At 47.5% G+C, this 27,831-nt stretch overlaps 1 protein-coding gene across 10 annotated transcripts in view; it reads left to right on the top strand.

The window, feature by feature from the left end:
- The first annotated feature begins 5,252 nt into the window (after positions 1 to 5,252).
- LOC134339985 (NACHT, LRR and PYD domains-containing protein 6-like) overlaps positions 5,253 to 27,831 on the top strand; it is a 90,361-nt gene continuing 67,782 nt past the window's right edge. For 2 of the 10 annotated variants that reach the window (XM_063036818.1, XM_063036825.1), the window contains exons 1-2: positions 10,710 to 10,862; positions 13,839 to 14,016. Coding sequence is in view for 5 of the 10 variants with exons in the window: in XM_063036824.1 (XP_062892894.1) it covers positions 5,305 to 5,332 (28 nt within the window). In the remaining 5 variants the exon portion in view is untranslated. Of the gene's footprint in view, positions 5,333 to 10,709; positions 10,863 to 13,838; positions 14,017 to 27,831 lie in introns of those variants that run through there. The other 8 variants (XM_063036820.1, XM_063036824.1, XM_063036822.1 and 5 more) reach the window with 8 other exon arrangements.

Below are 27,831 nucleotides of genomic sequence, written 5' to 3'. Positions count from 1 at the left end.
TGCATTCCAGGCGACCACCACTTGTTGTGTGAAAAACTTAGCTTTAATATCTCCTTTGTACTTATTTCCAAGCACCTTAAATCTGTGCCCTCACGTGTTAGTCATTTCACCCTTAGGAACAGGCCTCTGGCTATACACACAACCAATGCCTCTCATTACCTTATGCACCTCTATCAGGTCACCTTTCATCCTCCTTCACTGCAAGTTTTCTCAGCCTATTCTCATAAGGCAAGCTCTCCAATCAAGGCAACATGCTGGTAAATCTCCTCTACACTCTCTCTATAGAATCCACATACATCGTGCAATGGGGTGACCGGATCTGAATGAAGTTCTCCAACTGGGGTCTAGCGAAGGTTTTATATAGCTGCAACAATACCTCAACGCTGTTGAACTCAGTCCCACGGTTGATGAATGCCAACACATTATGTGCCTTCTCGACAACACTGCCAACCTGCGCAGCAGCTTTGAGTGTCCAATGGACACGTATCCGAAGATGTCGCTGATCCTTCACATTCCCAAAAGTCTTATCATTAATATTATATACTGTCTCCCACATATCAGATTTTAACTCCATCTGCCACTTTTCAGCTCAGTTTTGCATACTATCTATCCCCGGTGTAAACTCTAGCTACCCCACCCCAGACTATCTACAACATCCCCAACTTCTGTGTATTCAGAAAAATTTACTAACCCTCCCTTCTACTTTCTCATCCAGGTCATTTATAAAAATCACAAAGCGGATGTGCCCAGATCAGATCCCTTTGCAACATCACTGGTCACCATCCTCCATGCAGAATATGAACCACCTAAAACCATGCTTTGCGTTCTGTAGGCAGGCCAAATGTGGATCCAGAAAGTAAGATCTCCAGGGATCCCAGGCAGCATTACTTTCTGAAGGAGCCTGGCATGGGGAGCCTAATCAATGCCTTACTGAAATCCATATACAGGACATCTACTGCTCTACCTTCATCAATGTGTTTTGTTACATCCTCAAAAAAAAATCAATCATGTTCGTAACACACGACATGCCCTTGACAAAGCCATGCTGGCTACCATTAATCAGATTATGCCTCACCAAATGGTCAAAGATCCTGCCTCTCGGGATCTCTACCAACAACCTCCCCGCCACTGAAGTAAGACTGGTATGGTGGAATTCCATTAACTTGAACAACAGATTAATATTGATATTGGATGTTCCTGAGGTGCTGGTTATCTGATGGTAGAGCAGAGGTTAACTCACCTACATCTTATTCGTCACACGGCGCAGAACTGCACGATTTCGCGCTCACTGCTGCTATTTCTGGAATCTAATGATGTTACACTGACCGTTGAACCACATCTGCCCCTACTGCACCAACAGTGCGACACTTTTATATAAGGTAGTCCACATCAAACTGTCGAAATGCTGCTGACGAATCTGTAGTAAATCAATGCATCAGCGCCTCCTATTGCCCATAATGTGAGAATGCTTGCAAACATATTCTCTGACGAGGCTCTTTGGCCAGATAATTAGAAATGAGTTCTGAAAGGTAAATTTCCCTTGTTTTCTTTCACATGACGTTTTTTCAGAGTAGTTGTCAAATTTTAAGCACTTTGAATCGATTGATAAACCCGTTTTTTTTTTAGTGTTCCTTCTTCCATGCAAGAAACAGATTGTAACGTCTCTGTCCTATTTGGCTACAAACATTTCCCCTGCGATAGATTCCGAAAACCCACAGCTCTCAGTCTTAGCTGTATCGATGCACTCTAGAATTTGGAAATAGATAGTGTCTGTCTGTCCAATCGCCATCTTTCCGGGTCTTGAAATTCCATCTCAGGTCTCTCTAAAGTCGTCGCTGCTGGTAGAAAGGGCGAATTCACACAGAGTCGGCTTTTGCATTCAGGGCAAACTCTCCCTTTATTAACATAGAACATAGAATAGTACAGCACAGTACAGGCCCTTCGGCCCACAATGTTGTGCCAAACATCAAACCCTGCATCCCATATAACCCCCCGCCTTAAATTCCTCCATTTCCCTGTCTAGTAGTCTCTTAAACTTCACTAGTGCATCTGCCTCCACCATTGACTCAGGCAGTGAATTCCACGCACCAACCACTCTCTGAGTAAAAAAAAAACTTCCCTCTAATATCCTCCTTGAACTTCCCACCCCTTACCTTAAAGCCATGTCCTCTTGTATTGAGCAGTGGTTCCCTGGGGAAGAGGTGCTGGCTATCCACTCTATCTATTCCTCTTATTATCTTGTACACCTCTATCACGTCTCCTCTCATCCTCCTTCTCTCCAAAGAGTAAAACCCTAGCTCCCTTAAACTCTGATCACAATCCATCCTCTCTAAACCAGGCAGCATCCTGGTAAATCTCCTCTGTACCTTTTCCAATGCTTCCACATCCTTCCTATAGTGAGGCGACTAGATCTGGACACAATACTCCAAGTGCGGCCTAACCAGAGTTTTATAGAGCTGCATCATTACGTCGCGACTCTTAAACTCTATCCCTTGACTTACGAAAGCTAACACCACATAAGCTTTCTTAACTACCCTATCCACCTGTGAGGCTACTTTCAGGGATCTGTGGACATGTACCTCCAGATCCCTCTGCTCCTCCACACTACCAAGTATCCTGCCATTTACTTTGTACTCTGCCTGGGAGTATGTCCTTCCAAAGTGTACCACCTCACACTTCTCCGGGTTGAACTCCATCTGCCACTTCTCAGCCCACTTCTGCATCCTATCAATGTCTCTCTGCAATCTTCGACAATCCTCTACACTATCTACAACACCACCAACCTTTGTGTTGTCTGCAAACTTGCCAACCCACTCTTCTACACTCTTCATCCAGGTGATGAATAAAAATCACGAAAAGCAGAGGTCCAGGAACAGATGCTTGTGAGACACCACTAGTCAATATCCTCCAATCTGAATGTACTCCCTCCACCACGACCCTCTGCCTTCTGCAGGCAAGCCAACTCTGAATCCACCTGGCCAAACCTCCCTGGATCCCATGCCTTCTGACTTTCTGAATAAGAGCACTGTGTGGAATCTTGTCAAATGCCTTACTAAAATCCATATAGATCACATCCACTGCTCTACCCTCATCTATATGCCTGGTCACCTCCTCAAAGAACTCTATCAGGCTTGTTTGACACGATCCGCCCTTCACAAAGCCATGCTGACTGTCCCTGATCAGAACATGATTCTCTAAATGCCCAGAGATCCTATCTCTAAGAATCTTTTTCAACAGCTTTCCCACCACAGACGTAAGGCTCACTGGTCTATAATTACCCGGACGATCCCTACTACCTTTTTTGAACAAGAGGACAACTTTCGCCTCCCTCCAATCCTCCGGTACCATTCCCGTGGACAACAAGGACATAAAGGTCCTAGCCAGGGGCTCCGCAATCTCTTCCCTCACCTCGTTGAGCAGCCTGGGGAATATTCCGTCAGGCCCCGGAGACTCTTCAGTCCTAATATATTTTAACAACACCAACACCTCCTCTCCCTGAATATCAACATACTGCAGAACATCAACCTCACTCATATTGTCCTCACCATTATCAAGTTCCCTCTCATTGGTGAATACCGAAGAGAAGTATTCATTGAGGACCTCGCTCAATTCCACAGCCTCCAGGCACATCTTCCCACCTTTATCTTTAATGGGTCCTGCCTTCTCTCCTGTCATCCTTTTTTGTTCACATAATTGAAGAATGCCTTGGGGTTTTCTTTTACCCTACTCGCCAAGGCCTTCTCATGCCCCCTTCTTGCTCTCCTCAGCCCTTTCTTAAGCTCCTTTCTTGCTTCCCTATATTCCTCAATATTCCCATCTGATCCTTGCTTCCGAAACCTCACGTTAGTTGCTTTCTTCCACCTGACTAGATTTTCCACCTTCTTTCTTTCTTTCTCACCGGGACAAATTTATCCATAATATCCTGCAAGAGATCCCTAAACATCGACCACATATGCATGGTACATTTCCCTGCAAAAATATCATGCCAATTCACATCCGCAACTTCTAGCCTTATGGCCTCATAATTTGTCCTTCCCCAATTAAAAATTGTCCTGTCCTCTCTGATTCTATCCTTTTCCATGATAATGCTAAAGGCCAGGGAGCGGTGGTCACTGTCCCCCAGATGCTCATCCACTGAGAGATCTGTGACCTGACCCGGTTTGTTATCTAATACTAGATCTAGTATGGCATTCCTCCTAGTCGGCCTGTCAACATACTGTGAGAGGAATCCATCCTGGACACAGTTAACAAACTCTGCCCCTTCCAAACCCTTGGAACTAATCAGGTGCCAATCAGTATTAGGGAAGTTAAAGTCACGCATGATAACAACCTTGTCATTTTTGAACTTTTCCAAAATCTGCCTCCCAATCTGCTCCTTGGTATTTCTGACCAGCCTGCAGACCAGGGGGCCTATAGACTACTCCCAAAATGAGTAACTGCTCCCTTCCTGTTCCTGACTTCCCCATACTGACTGAAAAGAGGATCCTGCTACATTACCCACCCTTTCTGTAGCTGTAATAGTATCTCTGACCAGTAACCCACCCCTCCCCCATCCCTTTTAAAGCACTGAAATCCAGGAATACTGGGAATCCATTTCTGCCCTGGTGCCAGCCAAGTCTGTGCCAAGAGTTAGTGCTGGAGGAGCCTCGGCCCTTGAGAATTAATTGAAAAGACCCTGATGGAAGTTATATACAGACCTCTAAGCGGTAGCCAGATTGTGGTGGTAACAATTGTAAGGGGAAATAGAAAATGCACGTAAAAAAAAGTTAATGTCTCTCGTGGGTGGTCAACACGCAGGTAGATCGAGAAAATCAGAGTGATGCTGCGATCCCAAGAGATGGTCGCTCTGAGGTAGTTGCTCTACGTGAGGGTGAAAGCCGGGGCTCTACGAGAGATTGCAAACCGAACTTCGACGCCGTGTTTCAGGTGGGACGGGGATAATTGGGTATATTTCAAACGGCGTGTTATAAACCCCTGATTAGTCAAGTCGTTAGAGGTTGACTCATTCTGGATCACCGCGTCTGACGTCACACACGGGCTGCCCAGCTCGCGGACCTCCTGCCCGACGCGCGCAGCTCGGCTGCGGTCGTAACGTCTTTAACGGACGAGCGCGCGCCAAACCGAAACGTCCAACTGTCAAAACAGGCTGTAAGGAGCCACTCCACTCCCATTGGTCCGGCTGGACGTCACTCACAGATTATACGCAATGGTGGAGCGGGATCCGCAGAAGGGGCGTTAACTCCCGCTGGCCCCGCCTCCCGACCTCCGTAAACTCGCTGCCAAACGCGAACAAAACGCCCTTGAATGAAGGAATGTTACAGCAAAGTACGAGGTAGATATTACAATTAATGTGCAAACATAAGACGCCGTCTTGTATTAAGTTGGCGGGGTTTGGGAGAATGGCAGAAACGGTGGGATAGGAATGGGACAGGGGAGGTGGTGTCCCGTTTCGTTCCCCGTCGCTCCAGGGGAGTTTAAATGGTGCAGAGGGCCCTGTGGAGCTTTCAATTAAAACAGGTTTGGAAGCTGGGATCTGATCCCCGCCTTGGCTCCCTTCACACCCCATCAGAGTAGGCGGCGGGTGAAGCAGCTTCCTGACAGGTGACAGAAGCAGAAAGGGAAGTGAGGGAGGGGAGGGAAGGTGAGGGGGAGGGGAAGGGGGGAGGGGAGGGAGGGGGAAGGGGAGGGGAGGGAGGGGGAAGGGGAGGGGAGGGAGGGGGAAGGGGAGGGGAGGGAGGGGGAAGGGGAGGGGAGGGAGGGGGAGGGGTAGGAAAGGGGTAAAGGAGGTTAGGGGAGAGAGCAGTGGAGGGAGGAGGGGGATTGGAGAAGGGACGAGAGAGGGGGTAAGGGAGGAGAAGAGGTGCAGGGGTAAGAAGGGGTAAAGGAGGGTAGGGAAGAGAGGAGAGGGTAGTGGAGGAAGGAGGGTGAAGTGAGAGAAGGGAGGTGGAGGAAGGGAAAGAGATAAAAAGGGGAAGGGGAGGGCTAGGGAAGGAAGGGGTAAAGGAGAGTAGAAGAGAGGGTAGTGGGTGGGGGAGGAAGAAGTGAGTTAAGGGTGAAGGGAGGGGAAGAGGAGGGAGGAAATGTGGGAATGTCTGACCCGATATTGGTGGGGAGCAGAGGGATTCACCACATTGGGGGGGGGGCAAACACTGGCAGACTTTTGACCTAAAGTTCAGCCAATGGTCTGGGGGAAGTGAGGAGTGTGGTGTTGGGGATGGACCGGCAAGGAGGACTCGAGGGGCCGAGTGGCCTGTTCTGGTTTAAAATGAAGGAATAAATAGACGCTCCTTGGGCCCAGCAGGATGTCCCAGTGGCTGCTGAGGGACAGGTGTTCCCAAACTGCGTCAGCAATTTGGCCAAGAATCCAAGTGCACTATTTCTAAGTCTTTTGTTGACATAGAACTTGTATGTTGTCATTGCAGCAGAATTTATGTTATGTGTGCTGTCTGAATCTGCAGCAAGTAGGTTTTTTTCCTGCTGAAAATACATGAAACCCAGAGCAATATGAAAACACACACACACCCCAGATATTACAAGCATGCCTTACGAGAATAGGTTGAGTTAAGAGTTAACTCAGCCTTTTTTCCTTGGAGCGACAGAGGATGAACCTGAACTGTTTGAAGTTTGATGGACAGGCAATACCCCAGCAGGGGGATAAAAGGGACAGGTTCGCTAAGGCAACAGACGCACGCCACCACGAGGTAACGAGACCCTGGAAGCGGTGCGCCTCCCACAAGTCGGTGGGAATCTTTGGAGGGCTAGTCGCGGGCCCAAGCCATAGACGCACAGGGTGGAAAGGTACGATCGGCCGGAACCTGGTATGTGTCCGCCCTTGCCTGGGTGCCAGGTTCACTGCAGAGGAACGATCATATCTGAAACGGAGGGGTCACAGTCAGTGACCTCAGAAGACATTACAAAGGGCTCGCCCGAAAGCTGACTGCGAGGAATATCGAAGGTCTGTTTGGAATCCGATTTGAATATTCATTCTCTCTCTCTCTCTCACGGTGACGGCGATTACTGCGAACTGAACTAAACTCTGTCACTTTGAAACTGGTCATTTACCCCTAGACGACGATAGAGCTTGATTGATCCTATTATCCTAGTTCTGTGTACATGTGTGTTTATCATTGCTGAACTGTCGCATTTATTATCCTTTTGATTAGAGTACTGTGCTGCTTATTTCTTAGTTCCAGTAATCCAGACTCCAACTGAGTGATCCATTTCTGCTGGTTTGGCAACCCAGTTACAGGGTACATAACACTATGAATGGTGTATAATGATACCCAGGTCTCGTTGCACCTCCCCTTTTCCTAATTGGCCACCATTCAGATAATAATCTGTTTTCCTGTTTTTGCCACCAAAGTGGATAACCGTACATTTCCTGACGAAGGGTCTCGGAATGAAACGTTGACTGTACCTCTTCCTAGAGATACTGCCTGGCCTGCTGTGTTCACCAGCAACTTTGATGTGTGTTGCTTGAATTTCCAGCATCTGCAGAATTCCTCGTGTTTTCATTTATAACCTCACATTTATCCACATCAGATTGCATCTGCCATGAATTTGCCCACTCACCTAACCTATCCAAGTCACCCTGCATCCTCTTAGCATCCTCCTCACAGCTAACACTGCCGCCCAGCTTCGTGTCATCCGCAAACTTGGAGATGCTGCATTTAATTCCCTCGTCTAAGTCATTAATATATATTGTAAACAACTGGGGTCCCAGCACTGAGCCTTGCGGTACCCCACTAGTCACTGCCTGCCATTCTGAAAATTCCCACTCTGATTCCCACTCTTTGCTTCCTGTCTGCCAACCAACTCTCTATCCACATCAATACCTTACCCCCAATACCGTGTGCTTTAAGCTTGCACACTAATCTCCTGAGCTTCGACGAGTTCCAAGAACCAAAAGGCAAACTCTGAAGTGTACACAATTATCAAAGTTCAACATAAGTTCATTATCAAAGCACACAGACAACCCTGAAATTCATTTTTTTTGTGGACATACTCAGTAAATCCATCATAGAATAATAACCATAATAGAATCAATGAAAGGCCACACCAAATTGGGCAAAAGATACAAGCCATGCAAATGCAAAAAGAAGAAATAATCATAAATGAATTAACAAGCAATAAATATCAAGAACATAAGATGTAGAGTCCTTGAAAGTGAGTCCATAGGTTGTGGGTGCTTAGCAGGCCAGGCAGATGCCTGCAGCATCCTGTGTGTGTTGCTTGGATTTTCAGCATCTGCAGGTTTTCTCATGTTTCTGCCAAAGGTTTGTGACATTTCAGTGATGGGGCGAGTGACAGTATCCCCTTTGGTTCAAGAGCCGGATGTTGGTGGAATAGTAACTGTTCCTGAAGCTGATGGTGTGAGTCCTGAGGTTCCTGTACCTTCTTCCTGATGGCAGGAGGAGAACCTGGGTAGTCAGGGTGCCTGGACAATGCTTCGTGGAGATGTTTTATGTGGACTAAGGTTCCAGCCTCAGTGAAAAGGGTGGGGGGGGAACTGTTCAGGAATGGAATGTGACCAGGGAAGATGTCTGAACTCCAAGGTGGCGAATCTCTGGAAATCCCAACTGCTGAGGGCGTAAAGGCTCAGTCATTGTGTCCATTTGAAGTAGATATCGGCAGATCTGTAGGGACTGGAGGGATTGAGGTGAAGATGAGATAGAAATGTGGTGGAGATGGGAGAGCGTCCACCATTAAGACCCTCCAGGACAGGACATGCTGTCTTCTCATGCTACCGTCAGGAGGAGGTACAGGTGCCTGAAAGCACACCAGTCAGAGATTCGCAGACAGCTTCTTCCCCTCCGCCATCCGATTTCTGAATTATTGAACTCATAAATGCTACATCACTCAAGACACATAAAAGTTGCTGGTGAATGCAGCAGGCCAGTCAGCATCTCTAGGAAGAGGTGCAGTCGACGTTTCAGGCCGAGCCCCTTCGTCAGGACTAACTGAAGGAAGAGTTAGTAAGAGATTTGAAGGTGGGAGGGGGAGGGGGAGATCTGAAATGATAGGAGAAGACAGGAGTGGGAGGGATGGAGCCAAGAGCTGGACAGGTGATTGGCAAAAGGGATATGAGAGGATCATAGGACAGGAGGCCCAGGGAGAAGGAAAAGGGTGGCGGGGGGGAGAAACCCAGAGGATGGGCAAGGGGTATAGTGAGAGGGACAGAGGGAGAAAGAGAGTGAGAGAAAGAATGTGTGTATAAAAATAAATAACAGATGGAGTACGAAGGGGAGGTGGGGCATTAGCGGAAGTTAGAGAAGTCAATGTTCATGCCATCAGGTTGGAGGCTACTGTTCCTCCAACCTTAGTGTGGCTACATCAGTACGGTTTTTAAATGAACTAATATAATATAAAGTAATTTACTTTTTCATTATCATCTATTGCAATGTATTCCGGTGATATTAAACCTGATTTTAATCTTGTTGACGGTTCGAGGGGCTGAATGGCCAAAACCTACCTTCCCATTCTTTGGAACATTCTCATGTTGTTGCTCGGAGTTTTGAATGAAACCTGCACATTCTCAGTTCCTGTGTGAATCGTGTATCGGATCAGGTTGGGGTTTGAGCTCGGGAGTCTGTGACCTGGATGGTGGCTGATGCAGGGAGGAGACAGACGAAAAAAAATTAAAATGCAAAGTTCAAAGTAAAACTTATTATCAGACTGTACACATGTCACTACATACAAACTTGAGATTCTTTTCCTGCGGGCGTACTTAGCAAAACTATACAACAGTAAGTGCAAACTGTTAATATCAGGAACTGTTAACTGTAAATAAGCTGAAAATATATATACATAAATAGCAACAAATAACTGGCAGGATATCACAATATCACTGAGTCCTTAAGTGAGTGCAGTCATCCCCTTTTGTTCAAGAGCCTGATGGTTGAGGGGTAATAGCTGTTCCTGAACCTGGTGGTGCAAGTCGTGAGGCTCCTGTACCTTCTACTGATGGCAGCAGCGAGAGGAGAGCACGGCCTGGGTGGTCGGGATCTTTGATGATGGCTGCTGCTTTCTGATGCCAGTGTATCATGTAGATGTGCTTCATGGTTGGGAGGGCTTTACCCGTGATGTACGAGGCCGACTCCACTTCCTTTTGTAGGATTTTCCGCTCAAAGGCATTGGCGTTCCCGTACCAGGCAATCATGCAAGCCAGTCAGCATACTTTCCGCCACATATCTATATAGGTTTGCCTTCGTTTTTGATGACGTACTGAACCTCCGCAGACTCCTGAGGAAGTACAGCTGCTGTTATGCTTTGCTCGCAATTCTATGTATATGGTGGGTCCAGGGCTGGTCATCTGAGAAAGTGACACCCTCTCTACCTCTGATCCTCCAATGAGCACTGCCACATGGACCTCTGGTTTCCCTCTCCGGAAGTCTATGATCAGTTCCTGGGCCATGCTGACATTGAGTGAGAGGTTATTGTTCTGACCCCAACTGGCCAGATTTTGCATCTCCCTCCTGTATGCAGACGCTGCAATGGTGAAATATACGATGAAATGCTGCAGGTGGGTCGGGCAGCGTGTGAAGGAAGAAGAGCAGAATCATCGATTCAGGCGGGCGACCCTCCGCCGGTCACGTGATCGCGTTTTACCGCAGTGTTGCGGCATCTGCGCGTTTGATTCCGAGCCTCGGACCCGATTTTTGTGTCACACTGCGCATACTCAATGTCCCCGGATGGGTATGTGGACAACTTCATTTCCGTGCTTTGTTGAAGCGGATCGGAGCCCGTTATCTGAGAAGAGAGTGGGCCCTCGCCATTTTCCACGTAGGTTTTTGATGTCGTGCTGAACCTCTGCAGACGACTGAGGAAGTAGAGGTGATGTCGTACTTTCTTCGCAGTCACGGGTGAGTATCCCCACCGGTCGGGAGGGGTCTGCGTCGTGGGCAGAAGCGGGTGGCTGCTTGCTTGAGGGGTGGTGACGCCAAGATAGTTACATGTGGGAGCCACTTACCCCTATCACTCTGTCCGGTAGCGGGTTCCGATATTAGGAATCAATACAGCAACCGGCCGCTCGGCCCTTAGTGTCCTTCCAGGGGAGAGTGTCAGACCTTCGGGCACAACTCCAGCGTGCGACTGTCTTTCGCTGGCGGTGGCCAGACCTGATTTCGCCCGCAAACAAGATAAATTCTGCAGAAGTCTTGATATAGGGTGTCTGCCCGAAACATCGACTGTACTTTGGTCCTTGCCTGCTGAGTTCCTCCGGCATTTTTAGTGAGTTGCTGATTTTCGCCCGCTTCGGTTTGGACTGCGGGAGGTAACACCCCCGGCCCCCATAGCGAGTCTGCTATTGGGTATAACCAGTGATCGACATCTCCTGAAACTAATGGGAATGGCGCAGCTCGAACGCTCCTGACACAAACACAAGAACATCGACTGATGCTGCAAATCCAAAAAAAAAACCCGCAAACTGCTGAAGGAACTCAGCAGGCTAGGTAGCATACTCTGTGTGGTGCTTAACAGTGGGAGAATCGGGCGGCTGTTGGTGGACGCGAGAAAGCCCCACAGCGAGACGTCTTCAGAGCAAATGTCCCGCCTTTTCATTTCACTCCCGGGGGGATGTTGTGCAAACGGCTCCGGCGAGTGACAGGCGACTTTGCTCCCTGCCAGCTTCCAGGAGAGGGATCCGGACAGGATGAGGAAGGTGATTCTTAGTGAATGGGAGAGTGTGGTCAGGATAGGGTCTGAGAGGTTTGAGCTGTGGGGGGTGGGGGCGAGGTGTCGAGTTGTCGGTCAATGAGCCAAAGGCTTCGGGTTCGGGATGGGGAGAAGTTTGCCCATTGACGGTAGGGAGGGTCCAAGAGCGGCTGAGTCTTTCATCTTTGGAAGACTGCTCCACAGTGGTGGGGCACAGAGAGATGCACCCCCACTGGGGCCACACACCAGCACACTGTTGACCTGCAAGTTGGGACAATGGTCTAAGGAAAATCGGAGGGTGGCGGAGCCGGTTGTGTTGTGGGCGAGTTCGGATCGGCTGGGATTTTATCGAGCGACAGGGCAAGCTGCATGAACTGCCCCCTTGTTGCTGGTGTCTGCATGTAGATGGAGAAGGAATAAAGCTTCGGTCCCTGCCCCCTTCCTTGACCAAAGGAGTGCCCTCCTTGAAAGCAATCGAATGGTGAAAGGTCTTGATAGAGTGGATGGGAAGAGGATGTTTCCTATGGTGGGAGAGTCTAAGACCAGAGATCACAGTCAGTCCCAGAACAGAATGGAGATGAGGAGAAATTTGTGTAGCCAGAGAGTGGTGAATCTGTGGAGTTTGTTGTCAATGGCAGCTTGGAGAGCAAGTCTTTATGTATATTTAAGGCTGAGGTTGATAGATTCTTCATCAGTCAGGGCATGAAGGATTAGAGAGAGAAGGCAGGGAGCTGGAGCTGAGAGGGAAATTGCATCAGCCATGAAGAAATGAGGGAGCAGACTCGATGGACCAAATGGCCTGATTGTGGTCTTAATTGCCACCCTCCAATCACCTGACACTAGTCCTGTGTCCAGTGACATAACGATCATTCTCGGTGGGGCAGCCATCTCTTCCTTCACTTCCGGGAACTTATTTATCCCAGTATTTTCCAAAAGTTCCAGCACAACCTCTTTCTTAACGTCGACGTGCTGCAGCATATCACCCTGCTTGGCACTGTCCTCACAAGTTAGGGAATATTTAAAATCACACAATGAATTCAGTAGTGAAGCCAAAGAAGTTTTGTTATTTTTTTTAACTAACTTCTCCTTGAAATGCCACTCAAAATAATTTTACTAAATTGACAGAATCAGCTCCAGCACAGTTAGAAAAAACGCTGACTGGTGGAAGAAATCACCAAGTCAAGAATCATCTTTGCAGGCAAAAGATGCCAGTCAGCATTTCAGGTCGATCCTTATATCAGGACAAACAGAAGAATGATTGGCAATGTGCACCCAGTGTCTATGCACATTTATGCAAATAAATCTATTGTGAAGTTAACAAATTTCGTGACATATGCTGGTGATATTAAACCTGATTCTGATAGGTGAACTGAAGGGGGATCAGGTCTATAATGAGGCAGGAATAGTCTTAAGCTTTCTACAAAAGTCAGTGTGTTTTCAGTTCAGTCTGTTCACCTCAGGTCACAGTTATGGGTCTGAGGAAAAATCAGCTCTTCTGACACACTACAGTGCCCGTGTGTGGGGAAGGAGTGTGAGGCTGCCTTTACCCAGTTCCCTGTGGGGACACGGACACTACAATGAATAACTGACCAGCTGGACACCATCAGTCCCACAGAGAAAGGAGTCAGGGATCACAGACCCAGACAAAATGTTCAGGGTCAGATTGTGTGTTGAACATTTCTCACTGATGGATTAAAACTTGACTCAGTGTGTTTGGTAGCTTTAATTCTCCAACCTTTGACCTGGAGTCTAGTTTAATATTTTCACTGTACTGTAAACCTTTGCAACCCTCAGCTCTCGGAGTGAGGTGGAGAACATTCTTGCAGCAGCGAAACCAGTTTGCAGTGTGGAGGGAAAGCTGGGAGTGTGGGAGGTTACACTGCCTCACTGTGATTCAGTACAGAGCACAAGGTCCCGAGTGGTGGTGTATTGTGGAGTGGGGCTGGGATGTAGCGGGTGAACACAAATATACAATGTCCCCTGGGTTCTGCCATTTGTCCTGGGGAGATTTGAGTGTTTCCAGTTTGGAAGCTGTAGTGATGTTTATACTGACTGGTGTCTGATGCTGGATATTGGTGTTATCAGTAGTTGTGGGGTTAATAAACACTGAGCATTACTGTGGGTATTGGTGAAAGTGGGATTGATAAACCCTGGGATTAAACATCTCATCTCTCTCTGATCCACAGTCTACGGTGTGTTGGTCTCACAGCTGCTGGTGTTGTGCAGCTTGGCTGCTATTTCGGTACAAACCACTTGTTGATGGAGCGAGCTCGTTGTGGCAAAAAGCTTACCGGGAGATTCAGCAGTGAAACTGGTGTCTGAGCCTCTGACAAACACATCTATTATATTACAAGTAATAGACTTGTAAGTACCAAACTATAATCATTTTTGTGTTAGAAGCATTTTTCATCCTGCTACGCAACAGGAAGCATGTGGCTGGTTGTGCAGGGCGTGAACCGACTAGTAGTAACATAATGATCAAATGAGCTGGATTTAGCTGATGAGAATGTGTAAGAGTGCACAGGTGCCCTTTGACAGGCTGTGGCCCAGGCAGAGTGTTCTTAAGTTCCAGTACCACCTTCGTTACAGAACCAGAAATGACAGGGGCACAGCAGGAAATTGCCCGGCTAAAAATAAACTGGGAGATTCAGCAGTAAAACTGAAGTCTGAGGCTCTAAGAGACCCGGAGTGTAAAATACAGAAACTGTACTATGCACCAGACTGTGAGGAATTGGGCAGCTCAGCACTCCATCGATCTCCACAGCCGGAATAACAGGCCCTCACCTCAGGCTCCATTGGATCCACTCACAAGTTTAGTGTTAAAGTTTATTGTCCTGGGCAAATATAACTAGGGTATAAATGTTACAAAAATCAGCCAATTACTTGCAGCAACAGCACCAGGCAGAAAGATTCGGACAGCACATGGAGCATAAATTATTCAATTGTCTGTCAGTAATAATGTATCATTATACATTTTATAGACAATAGGTGCAGTAGGCCATTCGGCCCTTCGAGCCAGCACCGCCATTCACTGTGATCATGGCTGATCATCCACAATCATTTTGTGTCAGTAACAGACTTGGAGATGCTGAATTGGGGCCCACGGCCAAACTATTGGCACAGATTGGGAACTACTGGGCTCTGAGTGCTGCTCCCTATGACACCCACTGGGACATGTGAAGCGATACCGTTCCGAAGGTCAACTCTGAATGCAGAAAATTGGGTGAATTGCAGAATTCATAGCACGGTGGAGGAGCAGAAGGGTCTCGGGGGTTCACAACCACAGTTAATCTTGAAATTTTGCCCTTCACTAGTCAGGTGATTTGGCTTAAGAGCCGTGAGGTAATGTTATAGCTCCACAAAACCCGGGAATATTGTGATCAGTTCAGGCTGCCTAATTACAGGAAGGATGTGGAAGCTTCAAATAAAGGTGCAGAAGAGATTTACCAGGATGCTGCCTGGAATAGAGAGCAAGTCCCGTGAAGATGAGTTGGCGAGGTAGGGAGAGAAGGAGGATGAGATGTGACTTGACAGAGATGTACACGATCATAAGATGCAGAGATAGAGTGGATAGAGGTGATTGCTGGAATGTGTAAGGGAATGCCCGTAAGAACATGAGATATAGGAGCAGAATTAGGCCATTCAGCCCGTTGAGTCTGCCGTGCCATTCCATCCACCGCTTCCCGGTTCCCACTCAACCGCATACACCTGCCTTCTCGCCATATCCTTTGATGCCCCGACCGATCGGGAAACGATCAACTTCCGCCTTAAGTACAAGCAGGGAGACTGTGCACTCTTGTTCTGGATACGCCCCCACCAGAGGAAACGTCCTCTCCACATCCACCCTATCTAGTCCTTTCAACATTCGGTCAGTTTCGATGCAAGTCCCCCCGCCCCAGCATTCTTCTAAATTTCAGTGAGTCCAGGCCCAAAGCAGCCAAGCTCTTCATATGTTAACCCCTTCCTTCCTGGAATCACCATCACAAACTTCCTCTGCACTCTCTGAAGACAACATATCCTTTCTGCGATAAGGGGCCCAAAACTGTTGGCAATACTCCACGTGCAGCCTGACTAGTGCCTCAGCAAGCCTCAGCATTATCTCCTTGCTTCTATATTCTATTCCTCTTTAAATAAATGTCAGAGGTAGTTTTTTTTTCTCTATTATACAGAGTTCAAGGTGTGTGGAACACCCTTCCAAGAGAGAGGCAGTTACTTCAGGGGCATTTAAGAGACTCTTAAGCACATGGATGATGGAGAAATAGAGGATGATGAGAGATGGAAGGCATAAATTGATCTTAGTTAAAATTTCAGCACCACGTATCGATCTTGGCTGAAAACCCTGTGGACTCTTGTACTGTTACATGTTCTAATGAGTGTTTCGAGCAGGCAACGTCACGATACTGCATCTGCTCTTGTGGTTATCGCACTGCCTAATGTTCTGTGAAGCTGGAGGGAGCAGTAGGTTCGTTGAAATCACTGAGGGATCGGGTGTAAAAAGTCATTTGAATCTCTGTCTCGCTGTAACAAAATGGCTGCATGCTCGGTTTAGAGATAATGGCTGAATGCTCAGTTATTGAGTCTTTGTCACGCGGCCCTTGTGGGGCTGAGTCTATGGCTTCTGTTTTTTGGTGGTGTTATTTCGGTTGAGTCACTTCCTCTGTAGCCAAGATAACAAGCTGTCAGAGCCACGTGGTTTTCATATGCTTCTCGTTCTCTGACCACAGCTGCTCAGTGGGAGCTGTTGCAACAGAGTGATAGCGGGAGATAGGGTGCCCAGAGCAAAATTACTGTATGCAGTGCATTTGAATGAAGTGAGAAGTGACAACTGAGTGGGGAGATGGTGTTGCCATTTAAACAAATCCCTTTTCCATCTCATGATGTCCCAAACACTTCGCAGTAGGTTAATATTTGTTCATCTAAATTTAAAAAAAAATGTAGTTACAAAGTAAAAAGAGAAATTTCTTGGAAGGCTGTAAGGGGCTGATGTTGCATCTTCCACCATTTCCCTTCCCACAGTTGCTGCCCGGTTCCAGTCAATTTTATGTTGGAAGCATTTTTTTTTTAATCATGCCACGCGACAGGAAGCATGTGGCCCGTTGTGCAGGGCGTGAACCGACTCGGCAGTAACATAATGAGCTGGATTTAGCTGATGGAAAGGTGAAGAAGTGCACAGGTGCCCTTTGACAGGCTGTGACCCGGTTTCCCAGCCTGAGCCTTGGCCCAGGCAGAGGGTCAATAGGTTTCAGTGCCACCCTACTTTCAGAACTAATGATGGGAACACTGCAGTAAATTGCCGGCAGCAGAGAGTCTCGGATGGGATCCTCATCGTAATCTGGGATACTGCATCTGCTCTTGTGGTTATTGCACTGCCTAATGTTCTGTGAAGCTGGAGGGAGCAGTAGGTTAATTGAAATCACTGAGAGATCGGGTATAAAAGGGCATTTGAATGTCTGTCTCTCTGTAACAAAATGGCTGAATGCTCAGTTTCAGTCTTTGTTACAAATGAAAGTGGCAGTATATTGTCTTCAATGCACGGACAGTTGGAGTTTCCTCATTCTGCAATGAAGCAGAAGTCCGGGGGCTGGGACATTGGTTGTGGGGAAGTCACCAACTACACCACCCAGCATGAGACACGGACGGTTTGTGACGCCGTCAGGTGGGGAGAGACACAGATCGGACTGTGCGTGTCGTGGGGAGGGTGGGTGGCAGTCCATCAGACAGTTTCTGATCCGGTACTGGGAACACGTGGGTTTGAACGTGGTGCTGAGTTTCATCTGGGCTCAGACGTTTGGGTGTGCACTTCCTCCGGTGCTACTCTGGAGAGGGATTCCCCCCGACTTCACAGAGAAACAACATGAATAAATGAGTCGCTTACTGTTTGCTTCATTAGATATATATTGGGGTGGGAGGGAGGGTGTTGGTTCGCCTTTTGAAGCAATGTTTAGAAATTTCCCCCTCACTGTCACCTGTCTGGGAGTCGGTACTGTTACGAGAATACACATAAAATTAAGATGTTAGCTGGCCTGGGCTAGCATCAGTGACATCAGCAGTTGGTCTGTCACCTGCCCTCAGGGGAAGGAGAGATAAGGAACAATGGAGCAGCGTCTGGAGATGTGTAATGAAGGAACGGGGGAGAGAGAGCTGTCTGGAGCGGCTCCCCTCTTTGAACCTTGAACTGTTTGAAGTGATGGACAGGCGATGCCCCAGCAGGGGGATAAAAAGGGACAGGTTCGCTAAGGCAGGACACACGCCACCCGAGGTAACGAGACCCTGGAAGCGGTGCGCCTCTCACGAGTGGGTGAGAAGCATCAGACAACGACAAGGGTGGAAAGGTACGATCAGCGGGAACCCGGTGTGTGTCCGCCCTTGCCTGGGTGCCGGGTTCACTGCAGAGGATCGACCGCATCTGGAGGAGGGGTCACAGTCGGTGACCTCAGGTGACATCACCAAGGACCCGCCCAAAAGCTGTTTGTGAGCCATCCCGCCGGTCTGTGAGTGAAGCCGTTCTGAATGATGAGTTGTTCCTGTTCTCTCTGTCTCTCTCCCCCCACGTTGTCCCTCGCCATGGCAACGATTACTGCGAACTGAACTGGACTGAACTTTGAGTCATTTTGAAATTTGGTCATTTACCCCCTAGACAACGATAGAGCTTGATTGATGCTGTTATCTTAATTCTGTGCACATGTGTGGTTATCATTGTTGAGTTGTTGCATTTATTATCCTTTCGATTACTGTGTTGCTTGTTTCTTTAATAAAACTTTCTTAGTTCTAGTACTCCAGACTCCAACTGAGTGATCCATTTCTGCTGGTTTGGCAACCCAGTTACGGGGTACGTAACATAAGTGGGGTTCTCGTCCGCGATTTTGAACGCTAAATTTGGGACGGAGTAAATTGATTGGGTTAAAATTCCCGAAAGAAAGAAAAGACAAACAGCAGAAATGGAGGTTGAGGAATTTATAAAGGCGTCGACCTTGGAGGCATTAGAGGATGCCAGGAAATCGGAATTGATAGCTGTGGCCAAACGGGTGAATCTTGCCAAGGTGAAGTCGACAATGAGGAGAGAGGAGATACACAGAGCTATTGTAGAGCACTATGCATCTAAAGGTGTGTTTCCCCAAGGTGAGCTGGGGGAGGTGTCTATTGAAAAACCTGCTGGAGACGCAGTACAGGTACAGCTTGAAAAACTGAGACTCGAGCACGAGTTCCGGGTACGGCAGTTAGAACACGAAGAGAGACAGTTAGAAAGGCAGGAGAGAGAGTTAGAAAGGCGGGAGAAAGAGAGAGAGTTAGAAAGGCGGGAGAAAGAGAGAGAGTTAGAAAGGCGGGAGAAAGAGAAAGAGGTAGAAAGGCAAGAGAGAGAAAGACAGTTGGAGAGAGAGGAGAAACAGAGGGAAAGGGAATTTGAGCTGGAGAAGTTAAAGATAAGGGCCGAGCAGGGGCTCGTGCCGAACCAAGGTGGAGGGTTCCGGGCGACCCAGGAGGTTAGGCTGGTTCCCCCATTTGACGATACCGATGTGGATCGGTACTTTCTCCATTTCGAAAAAGTGGCTATAAGTCAGGACTGGCCGAGGGATAAGTGGGTTGTTTTACTTCAGAGTGTACTGAAAGGGAAGGCCCAAGAAGCTTACTCCACTTTATCCGCGGAAGATGCCCAGAAGTATGAGGTGGTGAAGGAGGCCATCCTCAGGATTTATGAGTTGGTCCCGGAGGCATACCGGCAGAGGTTCCGGAATGCGAGGAAGCGGTGCACGTATTTGGAGTTTGCTCGTGAGATGCAAACATATTGTGAGCGTTGGTGCGCCTCGAAGGGGGTAGAGGGGGATTATGACAGACTGCTACTGCTGATTCTGATTGAGCAGTTTAAAGGTTGTGTCCCTGAGGGTATGAGACCCTACCTCGATGAGAAAGAGGCAGCCATGTTAGCCGCAACTGCTAAGTTAGCGGATGAGTATGCGTTGACGCATAAAATGAAGTTTGCCCCGAGTAAAGGCTACCAGAAGGGTAGTCAGGACGGAGGGGAGAGTCCGCCGGAAAAGTCAGAAAGTAAGCCGGGGACTAGTGAAAAGGATAAGGTAGACCGGGAGCAGTCTGGTAGGAAGTCTCCTGGGGTCGTCTGTTATAATTGTGGGAAAGTCGGACACTTTGCGTCCAGGTGCTTTGCCCCAAGGAAGGAGACGGGGAAAGGAAAAGCGGAAATTTGGAATGGCTGTATCGAGCTGTTAAGCGAACCGCTAGGGAAGGACAGGTCTGAAAAAGTCCAGGAAGGGCGCGAGAGGTTTATCTCGGCCGGACTGGTGTCAGTGAAGGAGAGGTTAAAACCAGTTCCAGTGCGGATCTGGAGAGACACGGGAGCGTGTCAGTCACTAATACTGAAGAGTGTATTAGAGTTTAGCTCAGAGACCCAGACTGGGGAGGTAGAGGTCAAAGGTGCTGGGGAAGGGACAGAGTCAGTCCCTTTGCACCAGATACATTGACAGAGCAACCTGGTCTCTGGACTAGTCATGATCGGGGTGAGGTCCGAATTACCAATGAAAGACGTGGAAGTCTTGCTCGGTAATGATATCGCCGGAGGAATCGTGTTCCCAGTCGTGAGATTCACAGGTCAGCCTGCCAGCATTGAGGCCCCGCCCATGGACTCACAGGTTCATCATGGGCCCGCGATGGTGAATTTAGCTGAAACATTTCTGCCAACCTTGTATGAGACGGGGTGTAGTGAGATAAGAGGTAGTGAGGGAGCTGGGACGGACGTAGCAGTAGCCAGGAAAGAATTTGTGCAGACGCAGGAGCGAGACGAGGGGCTGATGGTTTTTGCCGAGACCGCTCTCTCTGACACAGCCTTGACAAGCTATTGTGCGGATGAGGAGGTGCTAAGGAAGAAAGGGAAATCAAGTACAGCATCCGCAGATGAGGAGTGGGGGGTGGTGCAAAAGAGTTATGGGGATGAGGTTTTTAACATGGCCCACGAGGTACCCCCCAGTGGACATTTGGCGGTGCTGGAGGAAACAGTTGGTGGAATCATGAAAGAGATTTACCGGCTGCCCAGGGGGAAAAATGTTATTGATCATGACCGACGCGAACTGAGACGGTCACCGGCTTTTGATATGCTAACAAACCTAGTCGGTGTTAGTGTGGAAATCAATGAAGCTAGGGGCCCCTTGATAAGAGGAAAAAACCATTTTGAAAAGATTAGGATGGGATCGGTCAGATGGGAGAAGGCTATTGTTTTGGCCAGGTCTACTGATAAGGTCTCTCCCTTAATCCCCGAACAAAGCGAATCTTTAGAAGGAGTAATTAAACGACTCGCACCTATGTGTTTGATTGTCCCGAGGAAATGCAAAGAACTGGGACGTTGGGTGATTGTGGTTACAATAGGGCAGCCAAGTAAACAACACCCATATTTTTCGAGTAATTCAGTGACTAAAGGGCTGATGAACACAGAGGTGTGTATTGGCAATTTAATACGGCTGTCTGAAGCCAGTTTGATAGTAAACCTTGAAAAAAATGAATTCGGCCACACGAGGGTCACTTACCTGGAAATTGTGGTGACACAGGGGCAGCTGGCAGCGATGCAAGCTACAGTGCAGGCTATCGCTGACCTCCCAACCCCGACAGACAAGAGGGCCCTCAGAAGGCTTTTGGAGATGGTGGGGTACTGCAGGAAGTTTTGCAATAACTCTGCGGTCAATACCCGTCCCCCTCCTACTAAGCCCTTGCGAGAGAAAACTGAGCCGGAATGGGACGACCCTTGTTGTTGTGGTCCGGGACAAAACCAAATGAGAGGTTACATTGGTCGCAATTCATCAGTGTTTTTGGCCACTATGAAGTTTGCTGAGTTGGAGCCTGGTCTAAGGGATTATTAATAACACGTGTAAAAGGAACAGAAAATGTGATGACTGTCTGTCAAGGTGTTGACAGCTTCAAATTCTCTGTATTAGCCAAATAGCTGATAAAGATGTATATTGTGTATGTATCAGATAATGTCATGTTTGTAATTTTTACCTCCCGGTAAAAATCCTTAAAGGGGGGAAGTGTGACGAGAATACACATAAAATTAAGATGTTTGCTGGCCTGGGTTAGCATCAGTGGCATCAGCAGTTGGTCTGTCACCTGCCCTCAGGGGAAGGAGAGATAAGGAACAATGGAGCAGCGTCTGGAGATGTGTAATGAAGGGATGTGGGAGGGAGAGCTGTCTGGAGCGGCTCCCCCCTTTGAACCCTGAACTGTTTGAAGTGATGGACAGGCGATACCCCAGCAGGGGGATAAAAAGGGACAGGTTCGCTAAGGCAGGACACACGCCACCCGAGGTAACGAGACCCTGGAAGCGGTACGCCTCTCACGAGTTGGTGAGAAGTACCAGACAACGGCCAGGGTGGAAAGGTACGATCAGCGGGAACCCGGTGTGTGTCCGCCCTTGCCTGGGTGCCGGGTTCACTGCAGAGGATCGACCGCATCTGGAGGAGGGGTCACAGTCGGTGACCTCAGGTGACATCACCAAGGACCCACCCAAAAGCTGTTTGTGAGCCATCTCGCTCGCTGGTCTGTGAGTGAAGCTGTGCTGAATGATCAGTTGTTCCTGTTCTCTCTGTCTCTCTCCCCCCACGTTGTCCATCGCCATGGCAACGATTACTGCGAACTGAACTGGACTGAACTTTGAGTCATTTTGAAATTTGGTCATTTACCCCCTGGACAACGATAGAGCTTGATTGATGCTGTTATCTTAATTCTGTGCACATGTGTGGTTATCATTGTTGAGTTGTTGCATTTATTATCCTTTCGATTACTGTGTTGCTTGTTTCTTTAATAAAACTTTCTTAGTTCTAGTACTCCAGACTCCAACTGAGTGATCCATTTCTGCTGGTTTGGCAACCCAGTTACGGGGTACGTAACAGTACAAATCGAGGATATTGCAGATCTTTTTTTATTAAAAGAAAGAAATCAACTTGTTTGAAACCATCCTGATCAAAGGACGCTGGACCTGAACTTTGTTCCTCTCTCCACAGCAGATCTTTACCTGCTGAATGTTTGGCTTCATTTTTAATTTTCTGTTACCCTTTCCTTGGAATTGTTTAAGTCTCCTGGACCTGTGCACAGGGCGCTCTTTTTTTTAGTTAATGGGGCAGTAAAGATACCGCAGCTTTTCCCGTCAAGTTATCCTGCCCCCAACCTTCATGTTGCTCTGCAAAATCTGCTGACTGCAGTTGTTTCTTGAAAGGCTCACAAGAATGATCCCAGAAATGAGAAGCTTAATGCCTGAGGATGGCTCTGCATCTTGTACTTGAAGGAGTACAGAAGGATGGGGGTGCTGGGAGGCTCCTTATTTAAGCCGACAGTAAATTAAATTTTAAAATGTTTTTGTGTTCTTTCCTGGTTCAGCTTAAGGTGCTTACATATGAATATAAATTTAGATTATGAGAACACTCAGTCCTCGTTTATTGTCATTTAGAAATACATACATGCATTAAGAAATGATACAGTGTTCCTCCAGAGTGATATCACAGAAAACAGGACAAACCAAAGACTAACACTGACAGAAGCACATAACTATAACATATAGTTACAGCAGTGCAAAGCAATACCATAATTTGATAAAGAACTGACCATGGGCATGGTAAAACAAAGTCTCAAAGTCCCGAGTTGATCGACTCCCGAGTCCCCGATAGCAGGCGGCAAAGGGAGAAAATCCCTGCCGTAAACCTGCAGGCACCGACAACTGCAGATGCATTGGAAGCAGCTGACCACAGCGGACACTGGGTCCATCCGTCCGAAAACTTCGAGCCTCTGACCAGCCCCTCCGGTACAGCCTCCCGAGTGCCATCCTCTGCTGAGCGCTGTTGACCTCGTCCCGGCCGCCGAAACAAGCAAAGCCGAGGATTCGAGGCCTTCTCCAGAGATTCTGGACCACACAGTAACAGGGGCAGTGAAGCAGCAATTTCAGAAGTTTCTCCAGATGTTCCTCCGTACTCTCACATCTGTCTCCATCAACTCAGTATTGTGCACAGTCCCCTACTTGACAAATAACAGATATCATTTACCGGAGAGGTAGCAGTACAGAAATCAAAATAATGCTTACCAACCTCTTAAGTGAACTGACCTGCGGAATGCTTCCACGCAGCCTCTCGCGCTCTTCACCCGGTCTAACTCCGATTTGACATGCTGTTCGAGGTACTGCTCCCTACCTTGGTGCTGGCCACCAGCCGTAACCAAGCCTATCTCTCTCCTTGCACCAAGCAGGTGCCCCCTTTATAACTTTCAAGACCCCTTTACACTGGTACTTTTGCCTGCAATTAGTGCCTGCATACTGACCTCGCACTCCCATGAAAAAAAGGGTTTATCCAGTATTGTGGCTGTAGAATTGTACTCCTTTAAATTTCTCAGAACATTGCTGTGAACTGTTTCTCTTCTTTCTTTTCTTTTCAAATCTTTTTATTATTATTATTATTATCCAAAATTAACAAGAGTACATCGAAGTAAGCAGCACTTACAATGTCTCAAGAAAAAAAACATTGTTTTAAAGATTGAAAAAACTTTTGGTGACAAAAATAAGAGAAAAAGAAAACCCTACTAAGCAAGGAAAAGTGAGGGAAAAAAAAAAATAGGTGTTCAACCCCGGAGCCCTGTGTCATACAAAAAGCTTCTAAAGATAAACATCAAACCGCCAGCAAGAAAAAAAAAGTACCAAAAATATACAATTGGATCATAGAGGAAATCTATCAATTAACTCATGATAGTAATGAGCAAATGAACCCCATCTTTTCTCAAAATCAAACATAGGTTCAAAGGTTCGACTTCTAATTTTCTCCAAACTGAGACATAGCATCACTTGAGAGAACTATTGTGACAAAAGTGGGAGCCGATGTATCCTTCCACTTCAACAAAATGGCCCTCCTAGCTATCAACGTAACAAATGCAATAACATGTTGGTCAGACAAAGAGATACTGCGGATATTTTGAGGAATTATTCCAGTGAACTGTTTCTCTTGTACTTTCTCAAAACAATCCCTCTCCAAGCTAACATCACTTTTGTTTAACAGGCTTTGATTTTATTTTAGCGTGTCCCAAAAAGCAATCATATTCAACTTTTTCCTTTCATCTCCCAAATACTGCAAAGTCGAGAGTGGACACGGAGAGGATGTTTCCCTTTGTACGAGAGTCCTGAGCGCACACTGTGAAGGAACTTCTGTTTGAAACTGAGGTTTCAAAATGCATTTCTTCAGATAGTTAATGTATGGAGTTCTTGTATAGATTTTTGCTGTGCAAAAGTCTTAAGCATGTATACAGTGCCTGTAAAAGTTATTCACTACCAGCTTAATTTTCCACACCACAGGCACCGGGGAGCCCATGAAATTGAATGACTCAGCTGTCAACTTTTCCCCCTTTTTCCAATAGTTTCTTCCCGGCTTGTCTTACAGGAACAATGGACGTTACTGTCATCTCCCCCTACTTAGGCACCCGGGAGCTCACTCTCTGAGGGGCTTCCTGCCTGAAGTGGCCCTCTTCACCACAGTTATAGCAGGCGATACCGGCCGCCCACCTTCTAGCGTACCCCAGCCATCCGCAGCTCTCTGTGTAGTCCATCCCCTTGTGGAGTCCCCCTCACTACCTGTCCTATCATATGGGGGCACACACCCGCTGTTAACACCCGGGACATGTTAGTTCTAAGCTCTGCCACAATCTCCTTTACCGTTCTTCGGGTTGGGCTAGGTGTGGTCACTTCACCGCAAGAGGCCACTACCGAGGACTGTACCCTGATGACGGAGCCCTCCCGTGCCTGCGACGCGCTCTCCTCCTCCCGTACTCCCTAATCAGCTCAACAAAGGAGGGAGCGGTGGAGGCGCAAATTACGGGACTGTCGGAGACCGCAAGCAATCATGTCTTGGGTCTGGGCACCCTTGGCTATCTGGTCCATTCTCATCTGATCCACCCCAGCCGCCTGAATGACCCCTCTGCTCTGCAAGCAGTTTAGCTGCCTCTCTAGCCGAAACTAAACATTGCTGCTGGAGACCTGAACTGCATTTAACTGATCGTGTAACTTCTAAGACCAATTGGCTGCACCAGTGATGATTTGCCATGTCATATTAAAGGAGCTGAATACTTATGCAATCAGTTATTTAATGTTTTATATTAATAGTTTGGTGGAGATCTGCTTTCACTTTGAAACAGAAGTCTTTTTCTGTTGATTGGTGTCAAAAACAGCCAAATTAAACCCACTGCGATCCAGTGTTCTAAAACAATAAAACATGAAAGCCTCCACGGGAAGTTGAATGTGAGGTGCTACTTTTTGGTAGGACTAATCAAAATAGGACATACATGGTAAATGGTAGGGCATTGAAGAATGCGGTAGGACAGAGGGATCTAGGAATAATGGTGCATAGTTCCCTGAAGGTGGAATCTCATGTGGATGGGGTGGTGAAGAAAGCCTTTGGTTTGCTGGCCTTTATTAATCAGAGCATTGAGTATAGGAGTTGGGATGTAATGTTGAAATTGTACAAGGAATTGGTAAGGCCAAATCTGGAGTATTGTGTACAGTTCTGGTCACCGAATTATAGGAAAGATGTCAATAAAATTGAGAGTACAGAGGAGGTTTACTAAAATGTTGCCTGGGTTTCATCTCCTAAGTTACAGAGAAAGGTTGAACAAGTTAGGTCTTTATTCTTTGGAGCGTAGAAGGTTGAGAGGAGAATTGATAGAGGTGTTTAAAATTATGAGGGGGATTGATAGAGTTGACGTGGATAGGCTTTTTCCATTGAGAGTGGGGGAGATTCAAACAAGAGGACATGAGTTGAGAATTAGAGGACAAAAGTTTAGGGGTAACATGAGGGGGAACTTCTTTGCTCAGAGAGTGGTAGCTGTGTGGAATGAGCTTCCAGCAGAAGTGGTTAAGGCATGTTGTCGTTTAAAGTTAAATTGGCCAGCTATGTGGACAAGAAAGGAATGGAGGGTTATGGGCTGAATGCAGGTCGGTGGGACTAGGATAGGATAAAAATTCGGCACGGACTAGAAGGGCTGAGATGTCCTGTTTCCGTGCTGTAATTGTTATATGCTTATATTGAATACTTCTTATAGGCACTGTAGCTAGGGTTTCCAGGACTTTTTGTACAGTACTGTAATAATTTTATGTATTGCACTGTAATGCTGCTGCTGCCAAAAAAAAAGTTCATGACACATGATGATAAACCTATTTCTGATATGGGTCTCTGTTGTGGACATAGGGGCAAGGAGAGGGGGATCTTGACTGGGAGCGGGACGCACCATAGCATCAAATGGTATGTCTGCACCTGTGTCACCTGTAGCAGTCCTTCTCTGGGCCTCCCTCCCTCTTGTGTGGTGTTCTACTCTCGCCATTGCGAACATCCTTTGCTCCCGCCACATTCAGAAACTCAGAAATTTTGTTTTCTCCTTTGTATGGTTAACACGCTTCATTGACTGTCCTGGGAAAATTAGGACCGCAGTGGTGGGGTGAGTCTGGCCTGAGATGGACTGGACTGGAGCCATCACTTTTTCTTGGCTTTTTCCGTTCTTGGGCATTGATATTTCCAAACCAGGCCACGGTGCAACAAGTCAGGACTTTTTCCACTTTCGGCACAGGGTACATCACAGGAATGTGTGCTTAGCACCCCCCCCCACCCCCCGCTTTACGCACTTTGCACCTATGACTGTGCAGCCTAAGCACAGCTTCAACACCATATTCAAGTTTGCTGGTGGTATCACTGTTGCAGGCCGAATCAAGTGTGGTGACAAATTAGCATACGGGGGTGCGGGGGAGGTGGAAAATCTGGCTGAGTGGTGTCATGACAACAACCATGAACTCAATGTCAGTAAAACCAAGAAACTGGTGGTGGAGTTCAAGAGAGAAACCCAGAGGTCCATGAACTGATCTTCACTGGAGGTTCAAAGGTAGAGAGGGTGAGCAGCTTTAAATGACGGGGCGTTACTATTCCAGAGGACCATCCAGGCATGTAATTGCAGTTGTGAAGAAAGCATGGCAGACCCTCTACTTCCTTGGGAGTCTGCAGCGATTTGGCATGCCATCAAGAACTTCTGTAGGTGTGTGGTATTTACTGGCTGCAACATGACCTGGTATGGAAACACCAATGCTCTTGAGCAGAAGCCCCACTGAAGGTCTTGTACCTCCTGCTGGTGACTTGGATGAGAAGTGAGCATAGCTCAGGTGGTGAGAGT

Source organism: Mobula hypostoma, chromosome 31 (genome assembly GCF_963921235.1).
Source record: "Mobula hypostoma chromosome 31, sMobHyp1.1, whole genome shotgun sequence".
NCBI lineage: Eukaryota > Metazoa > Chordata > Chondrichthyes > Myliobatiformes > Myliobatidae > Mobula > Mobula hypostoma.
This window is presented reverse-complemented; position numbering and strand designations above follow the sequence as displayed.